The 25,443-nt window shown below is 46.2% G+C and overlaps 10 protein-coding genes across 10 annotated transcripts; 4 read left to right on the top strand and 6 right to left on the bottom strand.

Moving 5' to 3' along the window:
- Positions 1-620: 620 nt before the first annotated feature.
- GLAREA_00389 (uncharacterized protein) lies at positions 621-1,628 on the top strand (the record flags this gene model as incomplete). The annotated part of the gene is made up of 1 exon (XM_008085147.1): positions 621-1,628. One exon carries the CDS (start codon positions 621-623, stop codon positions 1,626-1,628), a length of 1,008 nt encoding a protein of 335 aa, XP_008083338.1.
- Positions 1,629-1,809: 181 nt separating this feature from the next.
- GLAREA_00388 (uncharacterized protein) lies at positions 1,810-4,584 on the bottom strand (the record flags this gene model as incomplete). The annotated part of the gene is made up of 2 exons (XM_008085146.1): positions 1,810-3,944; positions 3,996-4,584. The coding sequence occupies 2 exons, from the start codon at positions 4,582-4,584 to the stop codon at positions 1,810-1,812; spliced, it is 2,724 nt and encodes a 907-aa protein (XP_008083337.1).
- A 131-nt stretch (positions 4,585-4,715) lies between these two features.
- On the top strand, positions 4,716-7,159 carry GLAREA_00387 (uncharacterized protein; the record flags this gene model as incomplete). Its single annotated transcript, XM_008085145.1, has 7 exons — positions 4,716-4,772; positions 4,832-5,062; positions 5,113-5,186; positions 5,234-5,463; positions 5,567-5,648; positions 5,696-5,969; positions 6,020-7,159. 7 exons carry the CDS (start codon positions 4,716-4,718, stop codon positions 7,157-7,159), a joined length of 2,088 nt encoding a protein of 695 aa, XP_008083336.1.
- An 881-nt stretch (positions 7,160-8,040) lies between these two features.
- Positions 8,041-8,457, top strand: GLAREA_00386 (beta-xylosidase; the record flags this gene model as incomplete). Its single annotated transcript, XM_008085144.1, has 1 exon — positions 8,041-8,457. One exon carries the CDS (start codon positions 8,041-8,043, stop codon positions 8,455-8,457), a length of 417 nt encoding a protein of 138 aa, XP_008083335.1.
- Positions 8,458-9,234: 777 nt separating this feature from the next.
- On the bottom strand, positions 9,235-10,035 carry GLAREA_00385 (uncharacterized protein; the record flags this gene model as incomplete). The annotated part of the gene is made up of 3 exons (XM_008085143.1): positions 9,235-9,525; positions 9,574-9,875; positions 9,930-10,035. 3 exons carry the CDS (start codon positions 10,033-10,035, stop codon positions 9,235-9,237), a joined length of 699 nt encoding a protein of 232 aa, XP_008083334.1.
- A 605-nt stretch (positions 10,036-10,640) lies between these two features.
- On the top strand, positions 10,641-12,714 carry GLAREA_00384 (Ubiquitin-like protein; the record flags this gene model as incomplete). The annotated part of the gene is made up of 4 exons (XM_008085142.1): positions 10,641-10,724; positions 10,783-10,907; positions 10,960-12,472; positions 12,520-12,714. The coding sequence occupies 4 exons, from the start codon at positions 10,641-10,643 to the stop codon at positions 12,712-12,714; spliced, it is 1,917 nt and encodes a 638-aa protein (XP_008083333.1).
- A 1,561-nt stretch (positions 12,715-14,275) lies between these two features.
- GLAREA_00383 (Glutathione synthetase ATP-binding protein) lies at positions 14,276-17,452 on the bottom strand (the record flags this gene model as incomplete). The annotated part of the gene is made up of 4 exons (XM_008085141.1): positions 14,276-14,383; positions 14,434-15,790; positions 15,897-16,060; positions 16,577-17,452. The coding sequence occupies 4 exons, from the start codon at positions 17,450-17,452 to the stop codon at positions 14,276-14,278; spliced, it is 2,505 nt and encodes an 834-aa protein (XP_008083332.1).
- A 403-nt stretch (positions 17,453-17,855) lies between these two features.
- On the bottom strand, positions 17,856-20,254 carry GLAREA_00382 (Glutathione synthetase ATP-binding protein; the record flags this gene model as incomplete). The annotated part of the gene is made up of 2 exons (XM_008085140.1): positions 17,856-19,789; positions 19,924-20,254. 2 exons carry the CDS (start codon positions 20,252-20,254, stop codon positions 17,856-17,858), a joined length of 2,265 nt encoding a protein of 754 aa, XP_008083331.1.
- Positions 20,255-21,527: 1,273 nt separating this feature from the next.
- GLAREA_00381 (Class II aaRS and biotin synthetase) lies at positions 21,528-23,220 on the bottom strand (the record flags this gene model as incomplete). The annotated part of the gene is made up of 4 exons (XM_008085139.1): positions 21,528-21,614; positions 21,662-22,517; positions 22,565-22,773; positions 22,825-23,220. The coding sequence occupies 4 exons, from the start codon at positions 23,218-23,220 to the stop codon at positions 21,528-21,530; spliced, it is 1,548 nt and encodes a 515-aa protein (XP_008083330.1).
- Positions 23,221-23,699: 479 nt separating this feature from the next.
- GLAREA_00380 (uncharacterized protein) lies at positions 23,700-25,241 on the bottom strand (the record flags this gene model as incomplete). The annotated part of the gene is made up of 1 exon (XM_008085138.1): positions 23,700-25,241. The coding sequence occupies one exon, from the start codon at positions 25,239-25,241 to the stop codon at positions 23,700-23,702; it is 1,542 nt and encodes a 513-aa protein (XP_008083329.1).
- Positions 25,242-25,443: the final 202 nt, after the last annotated feature.

Raw genomic sequence — 25,443 nt, 5'->3', positions numbered from 1 at the left:
TCCCTGAGAAAAATACGGCATGGAATACTCGCAACTGCCATGGGGAAATAAACAGCAGGAAAACAGATATTGAATAACTAGGTAGAAGGCGAACCTCGCTAAAAGGACAACTTCAAAACAGACCGCGAAGGAAGTACAACCAGCAAAAATGCACAAAATCTAAAAAATTTGCTTCATCCGAAGTATCAATACTCCAGGTGGGTGTCGAACCCACGACTTTCGCATCTCTCAAGTTTAAATGATAGAATCATATTAATCAGGCAAACCCGAAGAATATAAGAACGACACGCTAACCACTCTAAAGACCCAATATTAGCACCTCTGATTGTAATCATAGGCAGCGACGGATGAACTTACGCGTCACTGGAGTTTGGGCTTGATTAAGCATGTTTGAATTTAAATTTTGCTTATTACAATATATAAAGGTAAGACCAAATAGAGTGGGGCACTTCCACAGTTTTGCCGGTGTGACGTCGCTCGCTCGCTCGCTCGACGCGTTTCCCCAGTAAATCGAGGAGATGTCTCTTGAAATCATCAAGGGAAGCGCGTCTTCATAACGGCCACTATAGTCAATTTGCAGCTAGTATCTCCAGTTGTAAACCCCAGACCAGATCGTCGCGATGCCAGCACAAGACCCAGTAGCAGCGGACGAAGAGATTCGTGAGGAAGAAGACTATATGTCCATGATCGTTGCAGAACCTACCATCCCAAAAGTGAAAGAGACCTATACGCAACGTCTCCGCAGGAAAGCTTTGGAATCTGAAGCCCGAGGACGAACGAAATCTAAAGCAGAAAGAGCACTGGAAGAGGCTGCCGCCCGCGAAGATGCTCTAGCGAAATCCCTGCTTGAGGACGAAAATGCAAGCAAAAGTAAAGGATTAAAAATGATGGCAAAGATGGGCTTCAAGGGTGGTGCGTTAGGGAAAAAGGGAGAGGACGGTCAGGGGCTGATGGATGGCCGACTAGAACCTGTTGGAGTGGTTATAAAAGAAGATCGAGGGGGCATTGGACTGGACAATGAGAAGAAGAGAAAGATTAGGGAAGAGTTCGAAAGCGAGAGCAAGAGGGTGAAAGCCGAGGAAGGGGACTATAGGGATCGAGTAAGGAGAGAGAGAGAACTGGCGAAATTAGAAGGCCAAGTCGCGGCGGCCCAGAGAGTTGCTGAGAGATTGGACGGGGAGCGCGAGGAGGAAGCCGCGGGAATCACCGGGGACGGGGTGCCGAATGGTAGTATATCCTCGAAGAAGATCAATACCCAACCCCTGAAATCGATCAACGTATTGTGGAGAGGCTTAATCAGGGGAAGGGAGGAAAAGGAACGAGATAGGAGGATGAGGTATGATTTGCATCAAAGCCTTTCAAGGCTACCAACCTATGATGACCCAGACGAGGACAAGGATTATCGTCAAGCTCTTGGAAAGGAACATACTCAGCATGTACTAGTGGAAGACCTTGAGGAGGAGGACCCAGAGCTCGACGCGTTTAATGAGCTAGAGCCCGCTGAGCGGTTAGAGCAACTGATATCTCATCTTCGCCGGGACTTCAACTACTGCTTCTGGTGTAAATTTTCCTACCCAGATAGTGAGTTGGAAGGGTGCCCTGGTTTGACTGAGGAAGATCATGATTAGAAGTTGTGTATAGTTATTTTGTCGTTAGTGATACCCTTAACATGCCTAGATTTAACCCTAGGGTTCTAATTTACATTTCCATGTGCAATGGTTCTATTATACAGCCATCTATCCAGAGCAGTTTAGATCCATAACGCCCACGCCCACAATAAATGCAAACAATAATTTTACAATGCTTCTCCTATGACGGCGCCCAAGTAGCGCATTCCGGAACGCTCATCTGTTCGGCTGCTTTCTCACACACTACCGATACTGTATAGAGCTTCCTTTCCTCAGTTTCAGTCTTGGTCTGAAAGGCATGCCGAAGCAACTCTGTCAATACAATCAAAGCTTCTCGTGATTTCTCCTCCTCGGACAAATTGTCGAAAACCGTCCCCTGTTGAAGCAGCGCCTCGTCGCGAGCTTTTTTCAACTGCTGGAAAACCTTTGTGACCTTTTCGATCCTGGCTTGAGTTGCAGCGTTTCTTAAGCCTAGGCGGCGGCTTCTGTAACCATGCGGGTTCTTTTGACCAAGTTTAGCAAGCTGAAGTATGATTGTTCGAGCTGTGTCTTCGTCTGGAGACGCACTGAAGTGAACTCTCAGAGCATTGAGGGCTACGGCTGTACCGGGCTGATCCTCCGCGAGACTAAAACCTAAGATGATATAATCATAAACTTCCTTGGGTAGAGGCCCTGCTTTCCTCAGTCGAGATTTGTGCTTTATCATTTCCGAGAACAGAGATCTCGCAACTTTAAGACGTTCATGCGGTCTATTTAGCATGCCGTTAGAATGTTGACATAGTGTTCGCCACATTATAGTAAAAGTTTCGTAGTCGGGTGCTGAGGCTGCAGACGCGCTGAGAGACTGATACTTCTCCCACATCCAGCCGTCGTTTTTAACATTCTTAGCATCGACAGAGAGCATCTCATTCATGAATGCCGTATTAGGCGTAATTTCAGATCGTCGCATTACGTCAACGAGGTCTGTGAGAGACTGGTCCTGTTGGCGCCGCCTGTATAGCTGAACGAGAATGCAAAAAGTTTCAATTGTGGCCGGAGGAGCGAAACCCACAGCTAGACTCTTCACGGCTGGTTTGCCAGTGGAGTCTATGGCTCTGAGCGGTGCTTCCAGGTCAGAAGGTGCCCTGCGTACGCTGACAATGTCTAGCCGTCGGCTGATCATTTTCCAAGCTATATCTTCAGCCAAGGAGATTCGATCTTGCGTGCCCTCACGTATGCAAGCGCCGATAAATCCATTTACATGCCGAGCATCAGGGAGCATCCCTCGGTCAGCCATAAGGTCAAAAACCTTTTTGGCAGCATCAATCTCTCCATCACCAAGGAGTTTTTTAATCCAGCTACCGAAAAAGAATTTGTTGTTGAACTCGGAGGGAAGTCGAACGGGTGTGTCGACCTTGACACTAAGCCCATTTTTAGAGTCCCTGGGGTGGTACACTTCTGTGGACTTGTGGTCGATTTTGGTGTTTGGCTTGAGCATCATGTCTTTGAAAGTCGCCAATGCCATATTGGACCTATCCGCTTCCAGGAAACTCATGGTTATTGTATCCCAATCTCCTATCTTCATTTCCGAGCCCAATTTGATTCTCAGCTGGCAGTATATTTCCCAGGCCATTTGGATCGAACTTGGTTTATTGATAGCAAGACAGGTTTGCAGGATTGGAAGCAAGATACGATAAGCAGAGCCATCCATCTCTCGTCCAGACAAGCGTTTATTCGCAAGTTCTAATGCACGATTGGGTTCCCCCTTTCGACAGAAGAGCTTCACACCAAGTTCGAAAGACTCCCCCGACCGACCTTTAGCTTTGGCTTCGCCCTCGCAAGATTTCCATAAACGTTCTGCCACTTCTAAATTCCCGTGGACGAGGAGAGCCTCTAGATAGAGAAACTTCTGGCTTAAATCCATGGCCGTATTTGCTTTCTGCATATCCTCGCCTAGGTACATGATGTGCGCCATACGATCAACATAATTCGTGGAATCGTCCTTTGAGAACAACATCCATAGATGTGACCAGAATCCACGAGGGATTCTGCTAGGCATAGAAACTAGAGCACTTCGGCACATGAGATATGAGCGCCACAACGTTCTTCGAAGCTTTCTGTTCTCTTCACTTGTTGCCCCTGGGATTCTTTGAAGGTTGGCTACGAGGGCTCTGATATATGGTCGAAACGATTCGGGGAAGTGTCTAAGGGGAATATCGAAGTCGATCCCGGTACCACCAATGGCGGCCTCTGAGTTCTTGGAGGGAGATCTCCATGCTATTGAATCTTCGAAACGCGGGATCACGCCTGGTTGGATGTTGGACGGGTCGGGTGGAACTACAGTTACGAATCAATACTCGAGTTGCAGAAATCAAAGTGTATATATACCATCTTCTGGATCAAGATCTTCAAAGCTTCTTGAATCGCGATCTCTTCTAAATTTAAGAATTTCGGGGTTAGGCTTAATATTGAACAGGATCTCCCTAATTTTCTTCTTGTCGTCCTCAGTAACCACCTCTTTATCCGAAAGGGCTTTGATCTTAGCGATGAGGTTTTCAAGATCGTTGGTGGCCATAGTAATGTCCCGCGTATCTTCCTCCTCATTGATTCTCCCTTGAATAGCATGTTCCATATCCTCCTCCGCAGTTGCATCATATTTTTCTGGTCCCAAAATTTCTTTGTATTTCGCGTTTATTTCCCCCATCTCGGCGCCTATCGAGTCGAGGAAAGCTTCTTCCTCTCCATACTCGGGAACTTCTCTCCTCTCCCCATCTGGCGTTTGATCATAATACCGTACAATTTTGTCTTCTTCTTTCGGAGAAGGTTTGCTGCCTCGCTGCGGACGGCCCGCTTTGCTTGTCGCATTCCGCGTTAACCATGGTGGACGCGGTGTGCGCGGCGGCTCTAATCGTAACAGACATGATCTGCATATGAATCCTGTAATTCGCGGTGCTAGAAGATGTCGCGGGGGCGGCATAGATGTGGATGTGTAGGAATGTTCATGAAATTGATGACCGAAACTTTTTTTCTGGGGAAGTCGGAGCCTTGCCGATGTCATTCGCGTCGTCGCGTCTTCCCACATCCACCTGGAACCACTTTATACCGCCAATGTCAGTCCATGATGAAATTCGCAGCCATGCGGGCTTCGATGCATGGGATCACCAGGTAAGGATGTTCTATGCGTACCACGATTTTATGACAGGAAATGTATTAACTTTGGACAGTCTGCCTATGTATACGAACCAGGCACTGGGGGAGAAGATGCTCCTTTTGGCCAGCGACCCTCAAAGCGGCGGAAAGTGACAGATGCTACTGAACATTTATTCACGTCAGAATCGTACAAGAGCTCAATTGGATTTGAGCCGCTTTTTGGAGGAGCAGAAAGCGAAGGCTGCATGCTTTTGCGGGAGGAATTGTACGAACGGTATTGGTCGGAAACGGAGCTACGCATTCAGGTACACATATCACGTCTCAAATATAGCTTAACAGTCGCTAATTCGAATAGTCAGTACTGGATGAAGCGAACGAGGGCACGTTAGCAGATGTATCGCAGTTTGTGAATGACTCTGAAGTGTATAGGTAAGGGAGGTTGCTCTCGACGGTACTGGTGTATTGACTATTGGCAGAAGTGATGATAAATTGCCATCTGCTTTTATTGTCACCGGTCCTAATATCTCATCGCAGAGCCTCTTGTTCAATCAGCTGTCGACTAAGCTTAGGTCGGAGATCAATGGTCCAGTCATAACACTAAGATCTGGCGATGCCACAAACCTCAAAAGTGTGCTCAAAATCATCATTCGTACAGCTACAAATCAACTTTTGGATGAGGGAGGGCTATCAAACGATCACAATGTCGGTACAGGAAATGATTATTCTCTCCGAGGCAGTGCTGATAATTCAGGGACGGAAATTGCTGTACTACGATTTAGAGATGCTCCACAGTCATCTTATAAGTCAAGGTTGCAAGAAAATTGTCGTCGCATTTCAAGACAGCGAAGCTTTCGAGACAAACATTCTAGTTGACCTCATTAGTCTATTTAAGTAAGTTCGATAACAGCACATATAACATACAAGGCTGACCACGGGAGGTCATGGATGGACCGGATTCCATTCGTCCTGTTGTTTGGCGTCGCCACCTCTATCGAGCTCTTTCAAGAAAGATTATCAAAATCGGCCACTCGGTCTCTTTTTGGGATCCAAGTTGATGTAGAGCAGACTAGCAGTGTTATTGAAAGAATCTTTCAGAAAGCCGTTGCTAGCTCGAGTGCAGTCCTCAGGCTTGGACCTGATGTTTTGTCAATTCTTATGGAGCGTCAACTAGATCACCTTCAGAGTGTACAATCTTTCGTTGCCGCGATCAAGGTAAAGTGTCAAATGAGTGATGTAACTATGGCATTTGCTAATTGCCTCAGTATGCATACATGAGCCACTTCTATGGAAATGCTTTAAGTGTCTTGTGCGATAACAGCGAACCGGCGGATGTCACGCGGGTTTTAGAGGATCGACATTACGAAGCTATCCGAACCCTTCCGTCCTTCAAGAAACATATCGAGCGTTTAGTGAGATCGCATGAATCAAGTCGCATACGAGCCCTACTCCAGGATGACGAGGTTCTATCCGAAGAAGTCAAACAAGCACTTCGGTCGCGACAGAAAGCGAACCTGCAACTTCTGCGCACAATTCACGCCTTTCAGAGTGCTAGTGATGAAGCTATCGACTGTGTCAATTTGTATATGACAGTTTTTGAGGGAAATCTTCAGCAGTCTGATTTTGTTAAAGTCCTCCTGGCGTCTTTGAAACGTATGGCACCCGCACAAATGCTGACGCTTTTATCTAAAATAACCGCTGCTATAAGAGAAGGCAATCCAGGGATGAATCTCGATGGTTGGTCTTTCGAAGACGAAGACTTTTTGGTAAACATTCAGGACGTCGAGCGCAAAATTCTAGCCCTATCTAATGCTGCCGATGAAGCTGAACTACCTGTCCGTAGTAGTGAGACCATTCACAACAAAGGCTTGAGAACGACGGTGGTCGCCCAAAGAGTCCAGCTGAGCTACGCAGAGTCTACTCTCACCGCTCATGAGAAAGAGTTCTTGGAACAGAATGAGCGCGTATCAGGTCTTTTGGAGAACTACTTTACCACGGATGACCCCCGACAGTCACTTTTCAGCGAGATTTGGCTCTGCAATTCCACAGCTACTCTTCTCGAAGCCTTTGCTCCTCGCCCTAGGGCAGCCGTAGAATCTGCACTATGCGTCCCAGATCAATTCCTTAATTTGGAAGTGACGATCAATAGTTACCCGCAACGTACAAGTCTTCACGCCACCGCTGTCTTGTACCAGCGATATCTGGAAGCGGGCTCTCTTATCAACATGGCTGATCTATGGTCCTCATTCCTTGAGATTATGGTTGATGAGGAGGAGGAACCGGACGAAAGAGCGGTTTTGATGCAGTTTTATCACGCTCTGGCCGACCTCAAGTCGATGGGGATGGTCAAACAGAGTAAAAAGAAAGCAGATCATCTCGCCAAAGTTTCATGGAAGGGTCTTTGACGTCCATCTTCTGTTGCTCGTGTGGTTTACTGTCAGTGTGGTGGCAACCGGAACCCGCCATTATATCAAAGACCTGTTTTTGAATCTAGCTGCTATCCACCGACTCTTTCTATGAAATCAGTCAACACATCTTGTACGCCAGTAGCTACAGAGCTTTTTCAAATGGTGATATATGGCATGTTATTGAGTCTAAAATTTCAGATAACGCGCATGTGGATTAGAATTGAATGGATGTGAGATGCTCAAGAATCAGAAATAAGTAAATCGTGTTCATGCTTTGCATATACCAAAGACATGTGGACGCACTGCAGTTCAGATCTTTATTCTCATCACGCTTTGAAAAAAGCTGGGCAGTCTAACTGATCGTGCTGTGGCATTTCACTGACCTGAGGCCTGAGTTTTCTTTGTTTACATGCTTATTTTTTAGTCCTGTGCTTTCAGGAGATGTAAAGCAAACAAAAGATCAAGATCTCAAAATAGAAAAGCACGGCCGATTGTGTTTATACACAAAGCATGAAGCACTTGATAATGAGACCTTCTACAAAGAGATCGCATTTTGAAAGGAAACTAAGAACATACATAACTGCCTTAAAGCATGCAAGGTTCCGATTACTTCTCACATCATTCCGGAACACTCTCAGCACATCTCTTTTGTTTTTTACTTTTGGCTTCTTGATAAAAGTCCGCTGCTGGCAGCTCCTTAGCATAAATTTCGTAATCCCCTTCCCAGGTATCACCGTCGATTTTTCTCCAACCACACTACGCAGAATCATAGCAGCTCACCTCAAAACATCTTCAAAAAGCAAAGCATCTATACCTCTAAACGATCAACATACTATCTTTCGATGCTCGATTCAAATCGAATCCAAAAACCCCGAAAAATGCTCTCATCACGTCTCCAGAAGAAGTCGCCGCTTTTTGCCGCCAAGCTCGAACAGATGGCAATAAGTCTCAGGCCTCTTGTCTCCTTAACACAAGGAGAAGCCCATCCCGACTTTCCTTACACATTGCTCAACTACTGGCTCCTGACTTCCAGTCAGCTGGATGATCTCGCCCACTTCTATCATCAGAGAACACCATCGACTTGGACATACAGATATCCTTGTCCTGTAACATGGAGAACCGATGCTACATTGGAAGAGAAAAGGAGGCGTATTGGCCGGTTCATTGGCTTGAAAGGCTGCGACAGTCCAACCCCAATTGGGCTGACCGAAGAGCAGGTACAGGAGGAAGTTCGAAAAGCGAGGGAGAAGAATGAGGAGGAAGAGATGTTTGCTAGGAAGAGAAGGGGCTACTAGCCGGTTGTATGCCTATGTAGTTGGCTTGAGAGATTATGAAAGCGAATCTTTCCAACGTTTGATATATCTGCAAAGTGTTGTAGCCTGTATAGTGAAGCAGTGAAGTACTCAACCATGGTATTCCAATGGATCGAGTTGCGGTAGAGATAATATGTGGCAATAAACTGTGGACTTCCGAGCGATTCCTTCAGCTTACGTACAGTAAGTTTTAGGCAAATTCTGGAAAAGTTCTACTGACTGAAAGTCGCAGACAAAGATACCATACTTTATCTTTTTAATTAACAAAATATACCATATTATGCTAACTAGATCGAGCACTTCTCAGTTTTCAACTACCACATGTATTGCCCACCACGCAGCCGAATGACAAGGTCGATAAGATACCTATGAGTTTGACTATTAGTGCGGGTGATGGAACTAACCGTATAGCTTCTTGATAAATATAAAACGCTAGACATGAAGTTTTCTATGAGTTTTATCTGGTAGAGAGTAAGCCACGAGGAACTGGACATAACCAGTGAAAGAAGTGTGATCTTAAAGAGAAATGAAAAACACAACTAATTAACACTTTTCAGCATCATGAAAAAGTAGATATGCAACAGTACTGAGGGATAGTATCATGATCTTATTTTTACATTTTCATGTAAAGCGCCCGGCAAGTAGGAAACGGAAATATCCTCCAAACAGCCTGTATTTTATACATGCAATGTTGCTCCTACGCCATAACGCCCTTAATGCGACCGGTTAAAAATGTTATTGCACCACCTCGATGCCCTTTCACTTTTTTGCCTTTTTCTTCCTTAAGCTTCCGGTATTGTTTGCTGTCTCTACCAAGACAGCATCCTCATCACTGACAACTTTACTGGCTTTTCCCGTTGAGTTGGCTTCAGTGTCAATCTCCTTCATAAATTCTGACTGAATTGAAGCCCGCCGCTTTTCCCACCATGCTTTTTCCGAGTCGGTTTGAGCTTGAATTTCATCCAAACGGGTTCGGAACGTCGTACCGGCAGCGATTTCGTTTGCGGATTGGAAAATGGTCTGACCCCAGTTTGGCGCGAGCGCATTTGCCTTGAATTATCAGCATGCTTGGAGTTACCTCAAATATGAATTACGTACCTCCATGACGACGTCTCTAAGCTCTTCCTCCATCTCTTTCTCCGCTCGCAAAAATCGCTGCCATAAATCATCCCCAATACTACCTCTTTGTAACAGAGTACTGCATGCTTGCTTCGCCGTCCGCACCTCAATAATCCTTCGAATATCCTCCACTGCTCTCCGTAATAGGGCTGCGCGCAAGATACTATCCGACACAGCTGGGGATTTCTCCTTGCCTTCTCCGGGTTCCAAATGAAGAAGCGATAGGTAGATATTTCGCTGGAGATGTGGCGGAAACCATGGAGCAAGATTGGCAGACTTGGCTAGGGATGGTCAGTTGGGGAACGTCTAAATAACTCCCCTTGACTTCTACTTACCAGCTATTCGTTTTCGATACATGGACGAGAATGTGATCAAGGATCCGACGAGAACAGCCAGATAGGCAAATGGCAGGACTAACCCCCACCAGTTGACGCCGAACATTTTGAGATTTACGCAAGATTCCAGTCGGGACTTGTAAGTTTTGCGACTTCAGAGATGTGTGATCTATGTGTCGGACAGGTGTGAATTGAGGTCGCTGTATGTACTTTTCGGGCTTTTCGATTTACTGCGACGATGTCTCCGTGACTGCTGTTTTCAACGAGAGGAATTTCAGCACAATGTGGGTGTCGAGATCTGGTTGTGGCACAAAACGATAACGTGTTCGGAATTCCAATCTATCCTTGAGGCCAAGTATAAGTTAAGGTTGCGACTCGCAGGGGACAAAACTTAGCCTTGTCCGGGTAAAATCCGGCGTGATGTCAGTCAGGCACCACCTGGCCGCGCGAGGCGGGACGTGAAGCTTTGGGAGCTCCAGATAGGTCTTGACTTCTGTACAATTCCATACCCAGTTTCGCCTCTTCCACCACGATTTCAAAGTACCGAACTCGGTAGAAAATCTAAACATAGAACTGCTTTTCACCTTCTACATTTTTACGTGCCTGGTCATTTATATCATTACTTTTCCACTTTCTTCAAACGTTCCTACCATCTTACCACCATTCAACCCCTCTACTATCAAAGCCGATCTAATTTGCACCAAGGCGAAGATGCTTATACGTGCAAGAGGCCCAGATGGTACGCACAGGATAACTGTAGATCAGACGGACACTTTCGCAGATTTTGGAGAAAAGGTATGCCCATTGTTGTGCATCAAGCTCAGTGGGTAAAGACATCCTGACACATCCATAGCTCAGCCATGTTCTACCAAAAACAGTCGACTTTAGCACGATGACCTTGTCGAACCAGCCCAGAGATGGCGATGTGAAGTTGCTCAAAGATATTGCACAGTTCAAAGTTTCGCAAATCGGCTTGAAGTAAGTCGAGCTCGGCATCGAAGACGATTACAAGCTTATGTTGGTTGCATAGTCACGGTGATATCATGTTCATAAATTATAAGCATTCAGGCGCAGAAACAAATGGTCAATCCGATGCAGATTCTCTTGGCTCAAGCGTATCCGGCATAAGAACCTCGTCAAATAGGTTGAACGGCCAGGTTGTATTGCCGAACTCGGATTTGCCCATAGACCCTCTTCCCATCACGTCGCCGTCGGAGAAAATCAAGAACCCGTGGGAAGTCGTGAAGCAGCATCCTGTGGACGATAGATTAGATAAGAAGGATGGAAGAATACCGAGAAAGAGAGACCCTAAGATGTGTAGACATGGGGAGCGAGGCGCGTGCGATTATTGTACGCCACTGGAGCCATATAACGCCGACTATCTCAAAGAGAAGAAAATCAAGAACCCGTCCTTTCATTCCCATTTACGAAAAATCAACTCTGCGACAAACAAGCCTGAATTAGGAAGCTCATTTATGCCCCCGCTTACCGAACCATATTATCGAGTAAAACCGAACTGCCCAAGTGGCCACCCTCAGTTTCCGCTCGGAATTTGTACGAAATGCCAGCCTAGTGCCATAACCTTGCAAGCACAGCCTTTTCGAATGGTAGATCACGTCGAATTCGCTGATGCCTCGTTGATCGAGAAGCTCTTGGACTTTTGGAGGAAGTCTGGTGCCCAAAGACTTGGCTATTTATATGGGAGATACACTGAATATACAGAGGTGCCCTTAGGCATTAAGGCAGTCGTGGAAGCAATCTATGAGCCACCCCAGGTTGACGAGATTGACGGGGTCACGCTAAATGAATGGGAGAATGAAAAAGATGTCGATGAAGTTGCGAGACTTTGCGGACTCCAAAGAGTTGGAGTTATTTGGACGGATCTTCTAGACTCTGGTGTCGGTGATGGCTCCGTTGTGTGCAAGCGTCATATCGATTCGTATTTTCTGTCCTCCCAAGAAATCATGTTCGCTGCTCGCCAACAAGCCCAGCATCCTAAACCCACTAAGTGGAGCGACACCGGAAAATTTGGATCAGCTTTCGTGACTTGTGTTATTAGCGGAGACGAATCTGGTCAGATAAGCATTTCAGCTTATCAAGCCTCCAACTCAGCAGTAGAAATGGTTAGAGCGGAACTTGTGGAGCCATCGGTTGATCCTTCTGTGATGCTGGTTCGAAACGAGGAGGAGGATGACGGGTCAATAAGTCGTACCCGCTATATTCCTGAGGTTTTCTACCGTAAGATCAATGAGTATGGTGCCCAGGTCCAGGAGAACGCAAAGCCATCATTCCCCGTCGAATATCTTCTCATCACTTTGACACATGGATTCCCCAGCAATCCCATGCCGCAATTCATCGCTGATCCTCCAGGCTTCCCAATCGAAAATCGTGCAGTCATCGGGGTAGACCAGGACCTGAAGGATCTCAGTAAACGGCTGCAACTCGACCGCAATGGAGAACTGACAAACCAAGATGCAGCTATCAAGTCAATCTCCGACTTCCATCTGCTCTGCTTCCTTCATGGATACGGGGTGTTAGGCAAAGTAAGTGTTATTTGATATTATGGAAACTCATGCTAACATTCTCCAAGGACGAAGAAGCGCTTCTGTGCAAGGTTGCAACTCAACACGACTTAGCAGACGGATTTCAGCTACTGTCCACGTCTGGCTGGGCTACTTTACTGGCAATCTTACAATCGACTGGTGAGAGACCCCCTAAGCGGCCATCACCGGCTGAGAGCGACGAGCGACTTGCTAAAAAGGTTGGGAGAGTAAGGCTAGACTAGAATGGCCGACAATACTTAAGTCTTTTCTAGCTTCATTATTCCCATTATAGGTACGGTCGGGCAGCCTCCGAACGACCCCGGCTATTGGGACTTGGTCATGGTATCAAGCAGGCGTCTTGGACGACTGGCAGTCATTTATTTCATCTAGAGATTAGAACGGCGTAGGGCATTGCAAAGGTGCAGAGCATAGGTTGTATTTATGGAGCAAGTGTCAAAAACCACAGTAGTCAATTCATCAAGTCGTATGTGATTTGCATGTGCTATATACTTATAGATAAAGTCCTTCATGGAACATTTGGTTGACCTAAAAGCTTATACGCCTACCACTGTTTTGTAAGCCTGCAAGCCCTACTGCCTATATGGTTGACCAGTGAACGACTAATAAATTGTTACATAATGACAATCGATTGCAGACTTGTAATCTTCAATATCTTGACTAGGGGACCGGGGAAAAGCAAAACGGTTAATATATTGCCTTTCGATAAATGGTTAGTTCCTGGCGCGCGGTGGAAAATCTAAGTGGCAGTCGAAATAAGATGCTTGCTCAAAACAATAGACGAAATATCGTATAATCCATCTATTGCTTTCAGTAAACAAGAAATTGCGGAATGTCTATAGGAATCATTAGAGTAAAAGGGTTTCCTACGCTTAAGTGTAATGTAAGCTAATAAGGAAACAGAAGATTCCACTGATCCCAGGACTTATCTACTACCAGAATAGGCCAATCAGTAATCTCGGTTAAAGACTTGACGTAAGTCACTATAATGAGATGCAATTGGTATTTTCAATATTTGACTCGCCAAATAGACTATTTTCATCGCTTGGACATACATGATGATCTGATGTGCAACTTAAAGAATAGATTAAGCTACCAAACTCACTAATGTGTTGCAAGTTCGATGGAACATTTCCTGGGCCTCCTCACAGTAGATGAATCATGTCCCACCTGGACCCACCGGAAACGCTGTATTTACTTAATTATATTGAATTAATAAACAATAGTGTCTTTATGAAGAAGGCGAAATATGCCTGTTGATGAATGGCTGTTGAAGAGCCATGTTTTGACTTATTGTACTTAGCAACATCTCGTTAATCTTGTAAGATACTGGTGACTGGAACAGGTCATTTAGGCGGGCTTCGAACGTTGTGTGTCACAATGGACAAGAGCCATTTAGTTAAGATTCTTTAGGAGAGAATTTGATGTAAGGATTTCGCACGCTTCAACAGCTCGGATGCAGCAAGCGATTTTGAGCAAAAGCCAGCTGCGAACTACCTACAGTGCATGAATACATTGATATATGAACGCTCTTTCCGGCTCACTGGCGGTGACTGTTTGGAAGCCTACATTTAATCTATCAATTTGGAAAACTATAGCATATTGTTCCACTTCCTATGAGCAAATAGAATAAAAAGGGGACAATGGCAAATAGATGGTTCTGTATCATGCGCATATAGTGGGAAACAATTATGCATTTGACACCCCATATGGCATATATGACCTTTGAGATAAGCTATAGGAAGATTCCACATAGAAGCCAGATACCAGGCAAGCTTGAATTATCTACAATGGTTTGCCACCAATGAAATCAGACCATCTACGAACTTCGCCTGGGATACCTTCTTTTCGGGGAAGCTTGACACTCATGCATTGTGCGAAAAGTTCAGCTGTCTAATGATCATGTTAGCACAACTCGGCGGCAAGGGTGAGACTGATCATACCTTAGGCTCCATGAAGAGAGGGACACCAAAATCAACTGCGTTTCGACGCATGACATAATCAACATCAAGAACGGTCTTTGCTCGAGCTTGAGCAAGGTTGAAAACTCCACGAATATCGTATTTTTGGAACACCTCACGCAGCGCTCTCTTATCCTCGGTGGGGAACTCAATAACCTCTACCTCGATACTGCCTTCGGAGCTAGACTCGAGGAACTGCTTAACTTCCTTTTCGGCGGCATATAGCTTGTAACCGAGAGGAGAAAGATAGTTCACAATCTTGGTAAGTGAATCTTTTGAAATGTCTCCACCGAAGAGGAGACCTTCTCCAGGCTCTGGCATACGGAAGTTCATAGTTGCCTGAAGAGATGCCCAATATGCCTCGACAAGATCTTTTCCGAAACAGGCGATCTCACCAGTGGATGACATTTCGACACCCAGGAAAGGATCGGCACCAGCAAGACGAGTCCAGGAGAATTGAGGCACTTTGGTTGCAAGATAATCACGCTTGACAGCCATCAAGTCGGTTGGCTCGGGCACATTCTTTCCAACCAGGGCTTTGGTAGCAACGTCGATGAAATTGAGTCCGAGGACCTTGCTGACAAAGGGGAAGGAACGAGAAGCTCGCAAGTTACATTCGATGACTTTTAATGCCGGCAGACCACCTTCTAGATCATCGGCTTTGATGATTTGCATGTTGAAAGGTCCAGTTATGCTCCATGCCTTAGCAACCTTTGCGGCAATCTCCTTGATGCGGTCCATTGTGGTTTGGTCGAGTGATGCAGGTGGTAGGACCAGAGTGGCATCACCAGAATGAACGCCGGCTTGTTCAACATGCTCACTGATGGCATGGATGATAAGCTCGCCTTTCGATCCCACAGCGTCGACATCTATTTCTTGAGCACCCTCGATAAATTTAGTTATGACAACGGGGTGATCTGGGGAGACATTGCTCGCAGCCTCAAGCTTGTCCTTAAGCTCATCCTTGCTACGAATAACAGTCATGGCGGCACCAGAGAGAACGTAACTTGGTCGGACGAGAACTGGATAGCTGACTTCATCGGCGAAAGCCTCAGCTTCAGCAACAGATGTGAGTTCTTTCCACGCTGGCTGATCTACACCAATGCTGTCCAGAATTTCGGAGAATTTCTGTCTGTCTTCGGCCTTGTCGATGTCTTTGGGGTCGGTGCCAAGAACCTTGGCGCCGCCAGTTTCCTGTAGCCGAAGCGCGATATTTTGTGGGAGTTGGCCGCCGACCGAGACCACGATGCCGCTCGCGGCTTCAAGTTCGTAGATGTCCATAACTCGCTCGTAACTCAACTCTTCGAAGTACAATTTGTCGGCAACGTCACTATCTGTACTGTAGGTTTCGGGATTGAAAATGCAGGAAGTTAGCAGAGGTTATAGAAGGATGAGGCTCTCCCGGACAGGAGCTGAGAAGGGAGAACGAAAAGAGGAATACGAACTTGATCATGACAGTTTTTTTGCCCATCTCTCGCAAAGCTAGAGTCGCACTGACAGCGCACCAATCGAACTCAACGGAGCTACCGATTCTGTAGACGCCACTGCCGAGGACGATGGTTCCATGGTCATCGAATGTCACGTCGTGAGTAGAAGCATTGTAGGTGGTCTGATTGCATTGTTAGTAAGTTGCAGGTGTTGCTGACATTATTTAGAATCGTAAAAGCGAAAGAGATTAGCCAGGTTGCACAAATGTGAGAAAGAAAATGTCCAGAGGTTCCAGAGATCCGGGAAGGCCACCGCCCAAAAGGTTCCGTATGTATGACAACATGGTCAATTCGTGGTTCATGAAATAGCAAGAGTTGACAGCGAAGAATCATAATGACATGGTAGAGATGAATTCCAGAAGATCGACAGGTTCCAAAAAACAATGTCTGGTTGGTGACACTCAGTCGAGCTCAGGGCTCGACAGTGTCGTGGCGGAGGCAGCAGCAGCAGCGGCCACACTCTCGTGGTGACGATCACTTTTCTTGTGACGAGTCAGATTGCTCTTATTGTGATAAGCAAGATTACACGGGACGCATTTGAATGGTGTTGCCCTTGTTTCTTTTGACTTCCTGAGGTGCTTGGCTGTCTCCAAGTGGTCATCTCGAACCTGCTTGGTGCGAAATGTAATGTCACAAACCTCACAACGGTAGGTTTTTTTCTCCAGATTCTCGGCGATACGTCTGGCCTGATGTTCAGCATCCCGTCCCGGATTCAACGCTCTGGATTTGGCTACTCGGGCATTTGCAGCTGTCATGTACTCATCGTAATTCGTCTCCATTTGTTTGTGGTGATAGTTGTTAGCATTGATAGCCTTCAACTCGACACGCTTCTTTTCCTTGTCGACAGCGTCGGCTTCGAGTTGCTCAACAGTGAGTTTGAAGTTGTCGGGGAAGCCTTCCTTAAGACAAGAATGAGAACATATGCCATCGTACTCCAATGTAGCGCGGTCCCAAGGACAAATGTGGCCCATTACATTGTCTCGAGAAGTCACACTCATGGCCGAGAACATGTATGTAAATACAGCTTCAAGAGCGATAAAGAGAAGACGAGTGATAGGCACCTGGCCAGCAGATGGTAGGGGAGCCCAGCAGAGTAAACCTTTGCGAACGATTGTGTATCCTTCATCAAGAGATTTTGAAACAAGACTTGGCAGCTTGCAGTCCCTGTCGTACTGGTCGAACCGATAAGAAACTCCCCAATGTCGATTTGTTCCAGAGCCGACATATATTCGTGTGCGGCAACTTGGTTTCTCAAGTAGAACAAGATAGATACCCCAGCGTTTGTAATCTTCCGTTGGCAATTTCTGAAAGAAACCGAAAGGTGGTGGCGTAGCATTCATAAGGACTTCTAGTAAACCGGGGGCAAAGCAAAGAGAGGCCATTGAGGCTATTTCGTAGAGTACATCATGGCTCGTGAACTGGCGAGCGAATTGCGTGTGTTTTTGACTGACTGGTGTTTCGGAGAGACAAGCCCACAAAAAGGCTATGACTAGATGCAGCAGTTCGGTGTCCATGGTGCAAGTTCTAGACAGAGTTAGAGACAGTCACGCTCAATCGGATGTCTCACTTACATTGAGACTTGGTCCCAAATCGAAGAGGAATCCCAGGGGGCAGCGACACTGTCGATTCAAATGGCAACCGAAGATGACAACCGAAGTCTAGTTCTAGAGGAATATTAGACGGCGTCCAAGTTATTTTGGATGTGCCACTTACATTCAGACAATGCCAGGCCCAGGAATACACGAACTACACTCAACGACAGTGTCGCTGCGGATTTGTAGGGCGTGGCTGAAAATGGATTTCGAGGGACCACCGAATGGGCAGGGCTGCAGAAAATGGATTTCGAGGGAGTACCGTATGGGCACGCTGATTGAAAAGGACTTTTGGGGATGGTACGGTTGAGCAGACTAAATGGGCTCAATCATCAATTCCGCAGTGTGCAATAATGAGGGCGGACTTACGTTCTAGGTCGACGTCCAAATCGGTAGGACCGGTTATACCAGGGATTGACGACAGTGTCGATGAGTACCAACTGTTGAAATAGCACAAAACAGCTGCTGGAGGAGGAGGCCGGAGGTTGTCGTTGTTGTTGTTGTGAAGATGAAAGAGAAGTAGAAGCGGGGAAGAAGAAATCCATAGTGTTTGATTTCCATAGGGAAGACGTTTCCAGAGGGAAGGAGCGTTGATGGTGTTGTTGCGGAACGACACTTTCGTACGGCAGGTACGTCTTTTGAGACCCCCGACCAGTCGGGGGTCTCGCTTAATTTCTATACTTACCTTTGAAATGGGGAAGGGGAGTTTATATCTGGGAAGAAAAGAGATGTTTTTACTCACGTAAAGATAGTTCGTGTTAGCTGGAAACTCAGCTGCTAGAGTGTCAATCCTCTTCACAAATGGAGTAATCCCAAAGTTCTTTCGGCGAGCTCTCACTTCATCCTCGGAGCACCCAACAGCCTTGGCAATCTGGCGATCTGAGAACCCCAATTTCTTTGCCTTGGACATGAGCTCCTTCTGAACGCCAAAGAGACTTCCTATGTCCTCGAGCTCATGAGTACAATCGACGATGTTCTGCAATTTGTGCAAGAACCATTTGTCAATTTTGGTCAAGTCATGGATTCGATCAACGGTGTAGTTCTCATGAAGCATGGCCTGCCCAACTGCCAACCAGCGACGATCTGTTGGGTTTGCCAGTTCGTAGTCAAGATCATCGAACTTGTCCCCTTGGAAGCCAATGAACCGAGGATCGACTTGGCGGATGGCCTTTTGAATCGACTCCTCGAACGTGCGACCAATAGCCATGACTTCACCGACCGACTTCATAGCGCTACCAATGTCACGCTTGACGTGCTGGAACTTGGCCAAATCCCATCGAGGAATTTTGGTCACGACATAGTCTAGCGAGGGCTCAAAGTTTGCCGTAGTGGTCTTCGTAACGGCGTTGGGAAGCTCCGGTAATGTGTGCCCAAGTCCAATTTTAGCTGCTGTGTATGCGAGGGGGTAGCCTGTAGCCTTTGATGCTAGGGCGGATGAACGAGAAAGACGGGCATTAACCTCGATAACACGGTAGTCAAGCCCATCTGGTTGCAAGGCGTATTGAACATTACACTCCCCAACGACTCCCAAGTGCCTTACAATCTTGATTGCGGCAGAACGAAGCATGTGGTACTCTTCATCCGACAATGTCTGACTAGGTGCGACGACGATAGAATCGCCAGTGTGGATACCCAAGGGATCGAAATTTTCCATGTTGCATACAGTAATGCAATTATTTGAGGCGTCCCTAACCACTTCATACTCCAATTCCTTCCATCCTTTCAAAGATTTCTCCACTAGAATTTGAGGAGACAAGGTAAGGGACCTCGCAGACATGTTACGAAGTTCTTCTTCGTTGTTCGCGAATCCGGAACCAAGACCACCGAGTGCGTAGGCAGCTCGAACGATGATTGGGTATCCAATTCCTCTCGCAGCCTCCAATGCTTCGTCAACGGTCGACACGGCGATGGATTGAGCAATAGGGATATTGATCTCTCCCAGGGCTTTAGCAAAAAGATCTCGGTCTTCACTAGTCTCAAGTGTCTTAATACTAGTGCCCAAGACCTTTACACCGTAACGCTCGAAAATACCCATTCTCTCCATTTGCACACCCAAGTTGAGAGCGGTTTGACCACCAAAGGTAAGGAAGATGCCATCAGGACGTTCCCGCTCAATGACATATGTTACATATTCTGGCGTGACCGGGAGATAATACACCTCATCGCTAAGGACGTGGGCGGTTTGGATAGTTGCAATGTTGGGATTGATCAGGACAGACGCGACACCTGCTTCTTTTAATGCTTTCAAAGCTTGGGATCCTGTTTGGATCGCATTAGTATATGCTCTATTATTCTATCTACTTAAAAAAAAGGACAAGGCTTGAGGCGGTGTAACCCCGAGCGAACAGCTCTGAGTCATGGCTTTTTTCAAGAAAATCAGAACCAGCACGAACCTGAATAATCGAACTCTCCAGCTTGTCCAATGCTCAAACCACCACTTCCTATAACCAAGACCTTCTTGACGTCCACTGGATTTTTGGCTCCCTTTATGACTCCACTCTCCAAGTATGCTTTGGCGTTCGGGGCGGTCTGGGTCTGATCCCGGACAACATGAGAACACGAGAACATGCGAATCGATCTGGCATTGCTGCTCACAGCTTGAGTTTTAGGGTACAAGCATCGTGCGGTACTTCGAGTCGTGAAGTTTCTTCCTGCAAATGCTGATGTTCTGAATTGGCGGAGGGAGGAGGTCGACCTAGTAGCTGCCCGGATGGAGAGAGCCATCGTGAAGTGCCAGGGGATTGTTCAATGGCAGGTCTTGACCCTCGATAGAGTTCAGAGGGCGGTTAAGATCCGTCGTGTTCCCGTAGGAAGTCGTGAAAGTCGCGTTTTGACCTTTATTTGCTGCGATTAACTTTTTGGAGTAAGGTTTCGCTGCTGCTTTCCTATCAGTGACGATAAATTGGTTATCTGCCGATAAGGAATTGAGTATTAGAATGAGTTATGATGAATAGTAGTACAGTTCCTAGGTCTGTAACTTCGAGGGCTCAAAATCTCTCAACATGGTGATTGTGTAGGAATTGAGGATTTTGTTTGATGATTGAAAGAGAAGTCCTGGGAGCAAACATGAAGAAATTCAGTGCTTTGGTCGTGGCCGGTCTGTCATTCGCTGCCCCACTCAGGTTGCTGCACGATTGACCCCCGAAATTCGGATCATATTTTTTTCTTTTCCAACCCAGCCCAGCCCAGCATCCACTAGGCCGCTCAAAAGTAAATCCTCACCTGCACTTCGCGGCTCACGAGCGGTAGCTAGACTAGTAGCAGTCATAAGACTGAAAAACGCACGCAATTGCAGGCCGCGCATGGGAGGTTTTCACATCCTGCTGCAAGGTGGACAAGGCCCAATGGGAATACTCCACTTGAATACTGAAAGATCCTTGAGACTGAGTTTTGCTTTCTGCATAAGTTTTTCTTGCAGAGAGTGCGGGGTTCCAAAATTCGAGGACGTACCATACTGTACATGAGAGGAGAAATTTCTACTATGCATCCATGATATCATTGAACAAGATTGATTAGGAGGAGGGTGTTTTACCCCACCGCAAGTCAAGCTCAGTTTGCTAACGCTTCTTCCTGTCATAGGGGTCATTGTTCCAGTTTATACCAAGAATCAATTTACTAAGCATCGAATTGAATACCCTTATGTCTCATAACAGCAGTGTGGGAACTATCTACATCTCGACCACGAATATGTTGTTCTGTGACTGATCTTGAACTCTGAATAATTCAACCAATTGTCCAATTGTGCACGTGCGAGGGGTGCCTGGTTTCAAAGTCATGTAGGTAGTCGCTGACATTTTCATCGTACCAACTCAACTGATAGAATAGCCGTAAAAGATACTGTATTTTCATCTCATTGACATGGCATGATTGCGATTGGTCTTTACCAGCAACCAATCCAGACCGGGTTGATCGTGCATTTGATTTGCAAGTATCGTAATCGGCTTCTTCTTATCGCTGCCCGCTGGGACAAGATGTTTCTCTGCCACTATACTTCTTTTTATGCCTTTTCCAATCTGACTGCAGGATTCCTCTCTATGAAAGACAAATCAACTTTATGGCCTAATAGTTCTCGAATATTGTTGACCTATTTTACGTTAGAGCGGGGAAGGCAAATATACCTTTTCAACTCACCTTGTACTTGATCATCGTTGGCCTTTCCAAACTCAGCCCCCAGCCAAAGACACGCATATCCTTAGGTAAGCCCATTGATTCCAGCATCTCCGGTCTGAACATACCGCTGTTCCCAATCTCAACCAACTTGTTTAGACCTTTGTGAAAAGAGAAGATTTCCATACTTGGTTCAGTGTAAGGATTGTATGCTGGCTTGAATCGTAAATCCTCGATACCCATCTTGTTGAAGAAGATTTCCATAAATTCCATCAAACCTCCCAATGACAAGCCATAGTCGGCAATGACACCCTCAACTTGATGGAACTCAGCAAGATGAGTTGCATCAACGGTCTCGTTACGGAAGACTCTATCGATGGAGAAATAACGTGCCGGTGGTGGTCTTCCATCTGGACCTTTCTGTGAAGCTAATTTATGCAGCATGGCTGTTGAAATAGCTGTTGTATGTGTACGGAGAACAAGTCGCAATGACTCGTCTTCTGCCCATGGATATCTGTAACCTATCGAACCATATTTACCATCCTGGTGGACTTCTTGCACATTTTCCCAATACGACTCATAATCACCTTTGTCGTCTTGGGATTCAGCGTGCGGCTTGTCAGCTGTTTTAGGATCTGAGATGTAGAAAGTATCTTGAAGATCACGCGCAGGATGCTGTTGGGGAACAAAGAGCGCGTCGAAATTCCAAAAGCCAGTCTCTACATAGCGATTTGTCGGCATCTCCTCGAACCCCATTTCGAAGAAGATTTGTCGGAACTCATGGCGGACCTTGTTGAGCGGATGTAAAGCTCCAGCATTCTGATCCGCACCAAGCGACTTGAAATTGTATGGTTTGAAAGCGGCGGTCTTCCAAGCACCCCTAATGATTTTAGCAGATATTGCGAAGAAAATATAAAAGACACTCACGAGGCAAGCATGTCCGCAGTCAGGTCTGTTTCTTCTTTCACAATTTCTAGCGCAAACTTTGGTCCCTTGTGGATTTTGAAACTAGTAATCTTTTGCATCTTGACAAGTTTCCTTTTCTTGAGATCTGTAATAACCTTAGGGTCAGGATGTGAACTTGTTTTCTGTATCACTTGAAGCTGTTGCTGCGTAACATCTTGTATGGAATCAGTCTACAAATGTTAATTCTATGTGCCCTCACAAAACAAATTACTCATACTCACGGAAGCGATCAAACGACCCTCCTTTCCCTTTGCAATCCACTTGGACTTGAAAGCTTTGCCTTGCCCAACCTTAACAACATTCTTGTCTCCTACTGCAGCCTCAAGCTCAGAAACCGTAAGGCCATCCATCGCCTGCTTCAAGGCCTCAAAAACTCGCGCTTCATGACTACCATTCGCTGCTATCTCTAACGCTTCAGGCTCCAAAACCGGCTCTTCCTTATCAATCGTTTCATATGTAATCATTGACCTCGAGGCCAGCCGATCCAGCGCTCCCTTCAATTCTGTCGCCCGAATTGAAGGGAAGGTTGTCGCCGAAAGAATTGGATCATTCTGGGAAAGTGCTTGAAGAACCTCGGAAGGCAGGTCGCCCTGCTGCACTTCCTGCGAAGTCGCCATAATAAAGACAGAGTCGTGTTTCTCGATGGAGTCTGGGACGTCTTTTCGTTTAATACTTGCTGATGTTGGAGTCAAATGGGAGTCATCAGTGCACTTCAAATTATTATTCTGAGGTTACACGCTGCACGGACCCTGTCATGCAAGGCTGAGATCCACTTTGGAGGGGTACTAGAAAGAGAGAAGATTGATTATACTCTTCTACGTCTGTCTAGCGACTTGTGTTGATCTAATATTTTATAATAACGTAAGACCTATCCGGTTCAAAGCATTGAACATTAGACATCGATACTACTGAAAATGCATACATGTCACTATCTAAATTCAATCAAAACAGTGATTGATATCTAGGATTGAAAAACCATTTGTGGAGATTCTACCCCGCCATAAAACATAGGCAAGGTAATAGCGACTCTTCGTATGCACTACGCACCCCACTATATACGAAATGACTTTTTGCGTTCAATTCGTTTCTTCGCCGGTTACGACGTATCTCCGTTATCTTGCTTGATAGCTCCAAGCGAACCCTCAATTGTGGCCCATATGTCAACTCTTTCACGTTTTCCCACGATAATTGGATGTCCTGTCATCTCGGCTCCGCTACGAGACTCCTCCACTACCTCACCTAAAAGATGCCGGAGCTCAAACAAAGCGAGACGAGTTTCATCAACAGACGCACTTCCGCTTTCTAGCTTGTCCAGAATTGCAGCTTTCGTACTAGTAGCAACGGACGCTGAAGAATGTGCCCAAGCTCTAGCATGTCTGGCAAAATCTGGCTTCTCATAAGCAGATAGGTCGCTTGCAAATGAGCTTCCAGTAGCCCGCCCTTGACGTACAATGGATTTCGAAGATATTGGATATGCTGGGAGCAAATGGCTCTCTTCCGCAAGGCGTTCGAGTCGTAACCCAGCCTCTTTCAATTGCTTAGCTAGATTTATTGTTAGGTTCGATTTTTGTTGAGCCAATGCCTTCTGCTGATTTGATACAAGTAACAAGTTCTTCAGATAGGGGAGTGTGACCTCGCCTGTGTAATTACAAGCACTGAAGTCCTCAAAGGTCTTAATGGCTTCGGGGGGAACATGAGTTGTACGATTCATTGTTGGAGTAAGAATCTCAGAGACTGTTGTGACTAGACTTTGTCGTGACTTCGCATATTGTGTGTATTGACGACCGATGACTGAGAGCTGAGAGTCGAGGTGATCTTGGCGAAACGAGTCGGAAAGGAGGTGATTCTCGTCGGTGTCTGCTGCGCTATCTCCTGCCTGTGAAAGCTCAGTCTCGATCCAACTGATTAACTCGTTTCGAGCAGTTCCCAGAGCTTGAAGTCGGGAGGTATGGGTATGATTCGCCATATCATTCTCAGCCCTGACCTTATATAGAAGCTTCTGCTCTCTTTTCAAAAGCAGTTTGGCACGAAGAACAGACTTTTCAAGATGATCAACAAGGGTAGCTAAATCAACAACCCCGTTCTCTCGCGAGTTCTCGTGGGGTTTCAGAACTTCTGAAGGGATCTCGGGTAAGGACCCAATATCCACAAGAACTTCATTGTGATCAAAACGTTGAACTGAAGCAGCTGGTCGTTTGCTTATTGTATCAATGTAGTTTTGATTAATGGTCAGAACGTCGTGTGTTTGCTGCTTCTTGACCATTTCTAGGTAAGGCTCTAAGGAGCTTTGGATCTCGATTTTAGAATCATTGTCATTCGTCGACTCATGCTGAGCTGCTTCGCTTGCTGCGTTGAATTCGCTCTTTGCCTTGACATTAGCTCGAGCCTGGCGCAAGTACTCTTTATGAACACCTTTGATGCTGTGTGGAGCAGCGTCAATATCGACAGAAGACCCGACGAGCGCCAAGGGTTGATGAACTGTGCATGTAGTACCTAGCTCTACCGAATGCAGACCAAAACTCAGATGACTGGCCAAGAGACGCCGTATATGACCAGCTTCTTGTCTCTGTTTGACGAATGGATGCAGCAAAGCTTGAAGGTTCAGTACTGCCTCGGGTGTGTTATCAGTAGCTTGCATTTTGTTCTGCGCTTTTGGTCGACATTTGCTCTTTTGCAGCTCCCGGGTAGTTGTATAAACTGCTCGTGATATACAGATGTCGTCGAACTTTCAGCCTTGTCTGTGGGGCGGCAAAACATCTGTGCTTCAGAAGCGCTAAGCGCGCTAAAGTTCATAACCTCTATGATTTTGATTATTTCTTGTTGACCGTTATCACGCCTGT

Source organism: Glarea lozoyensis (genome assembly GCF_000409485.1).
Source record: "Glarea lozoyensis ATCC 20868 chromosome Unknown GLAREA3, whole genome shotgun sequence".
Classification (NCBI taxonomy): Eukaryota; Fungi; Ascomycota; class Leotiomycetes; order Helotiales; family Helotiaceae; genus Glarea; species Glarea lozoyensis.
Note: the sequence above shows the minus strand (reverse complement) of the source record. Positions and strands in the feature narration are given on the sequence as shown.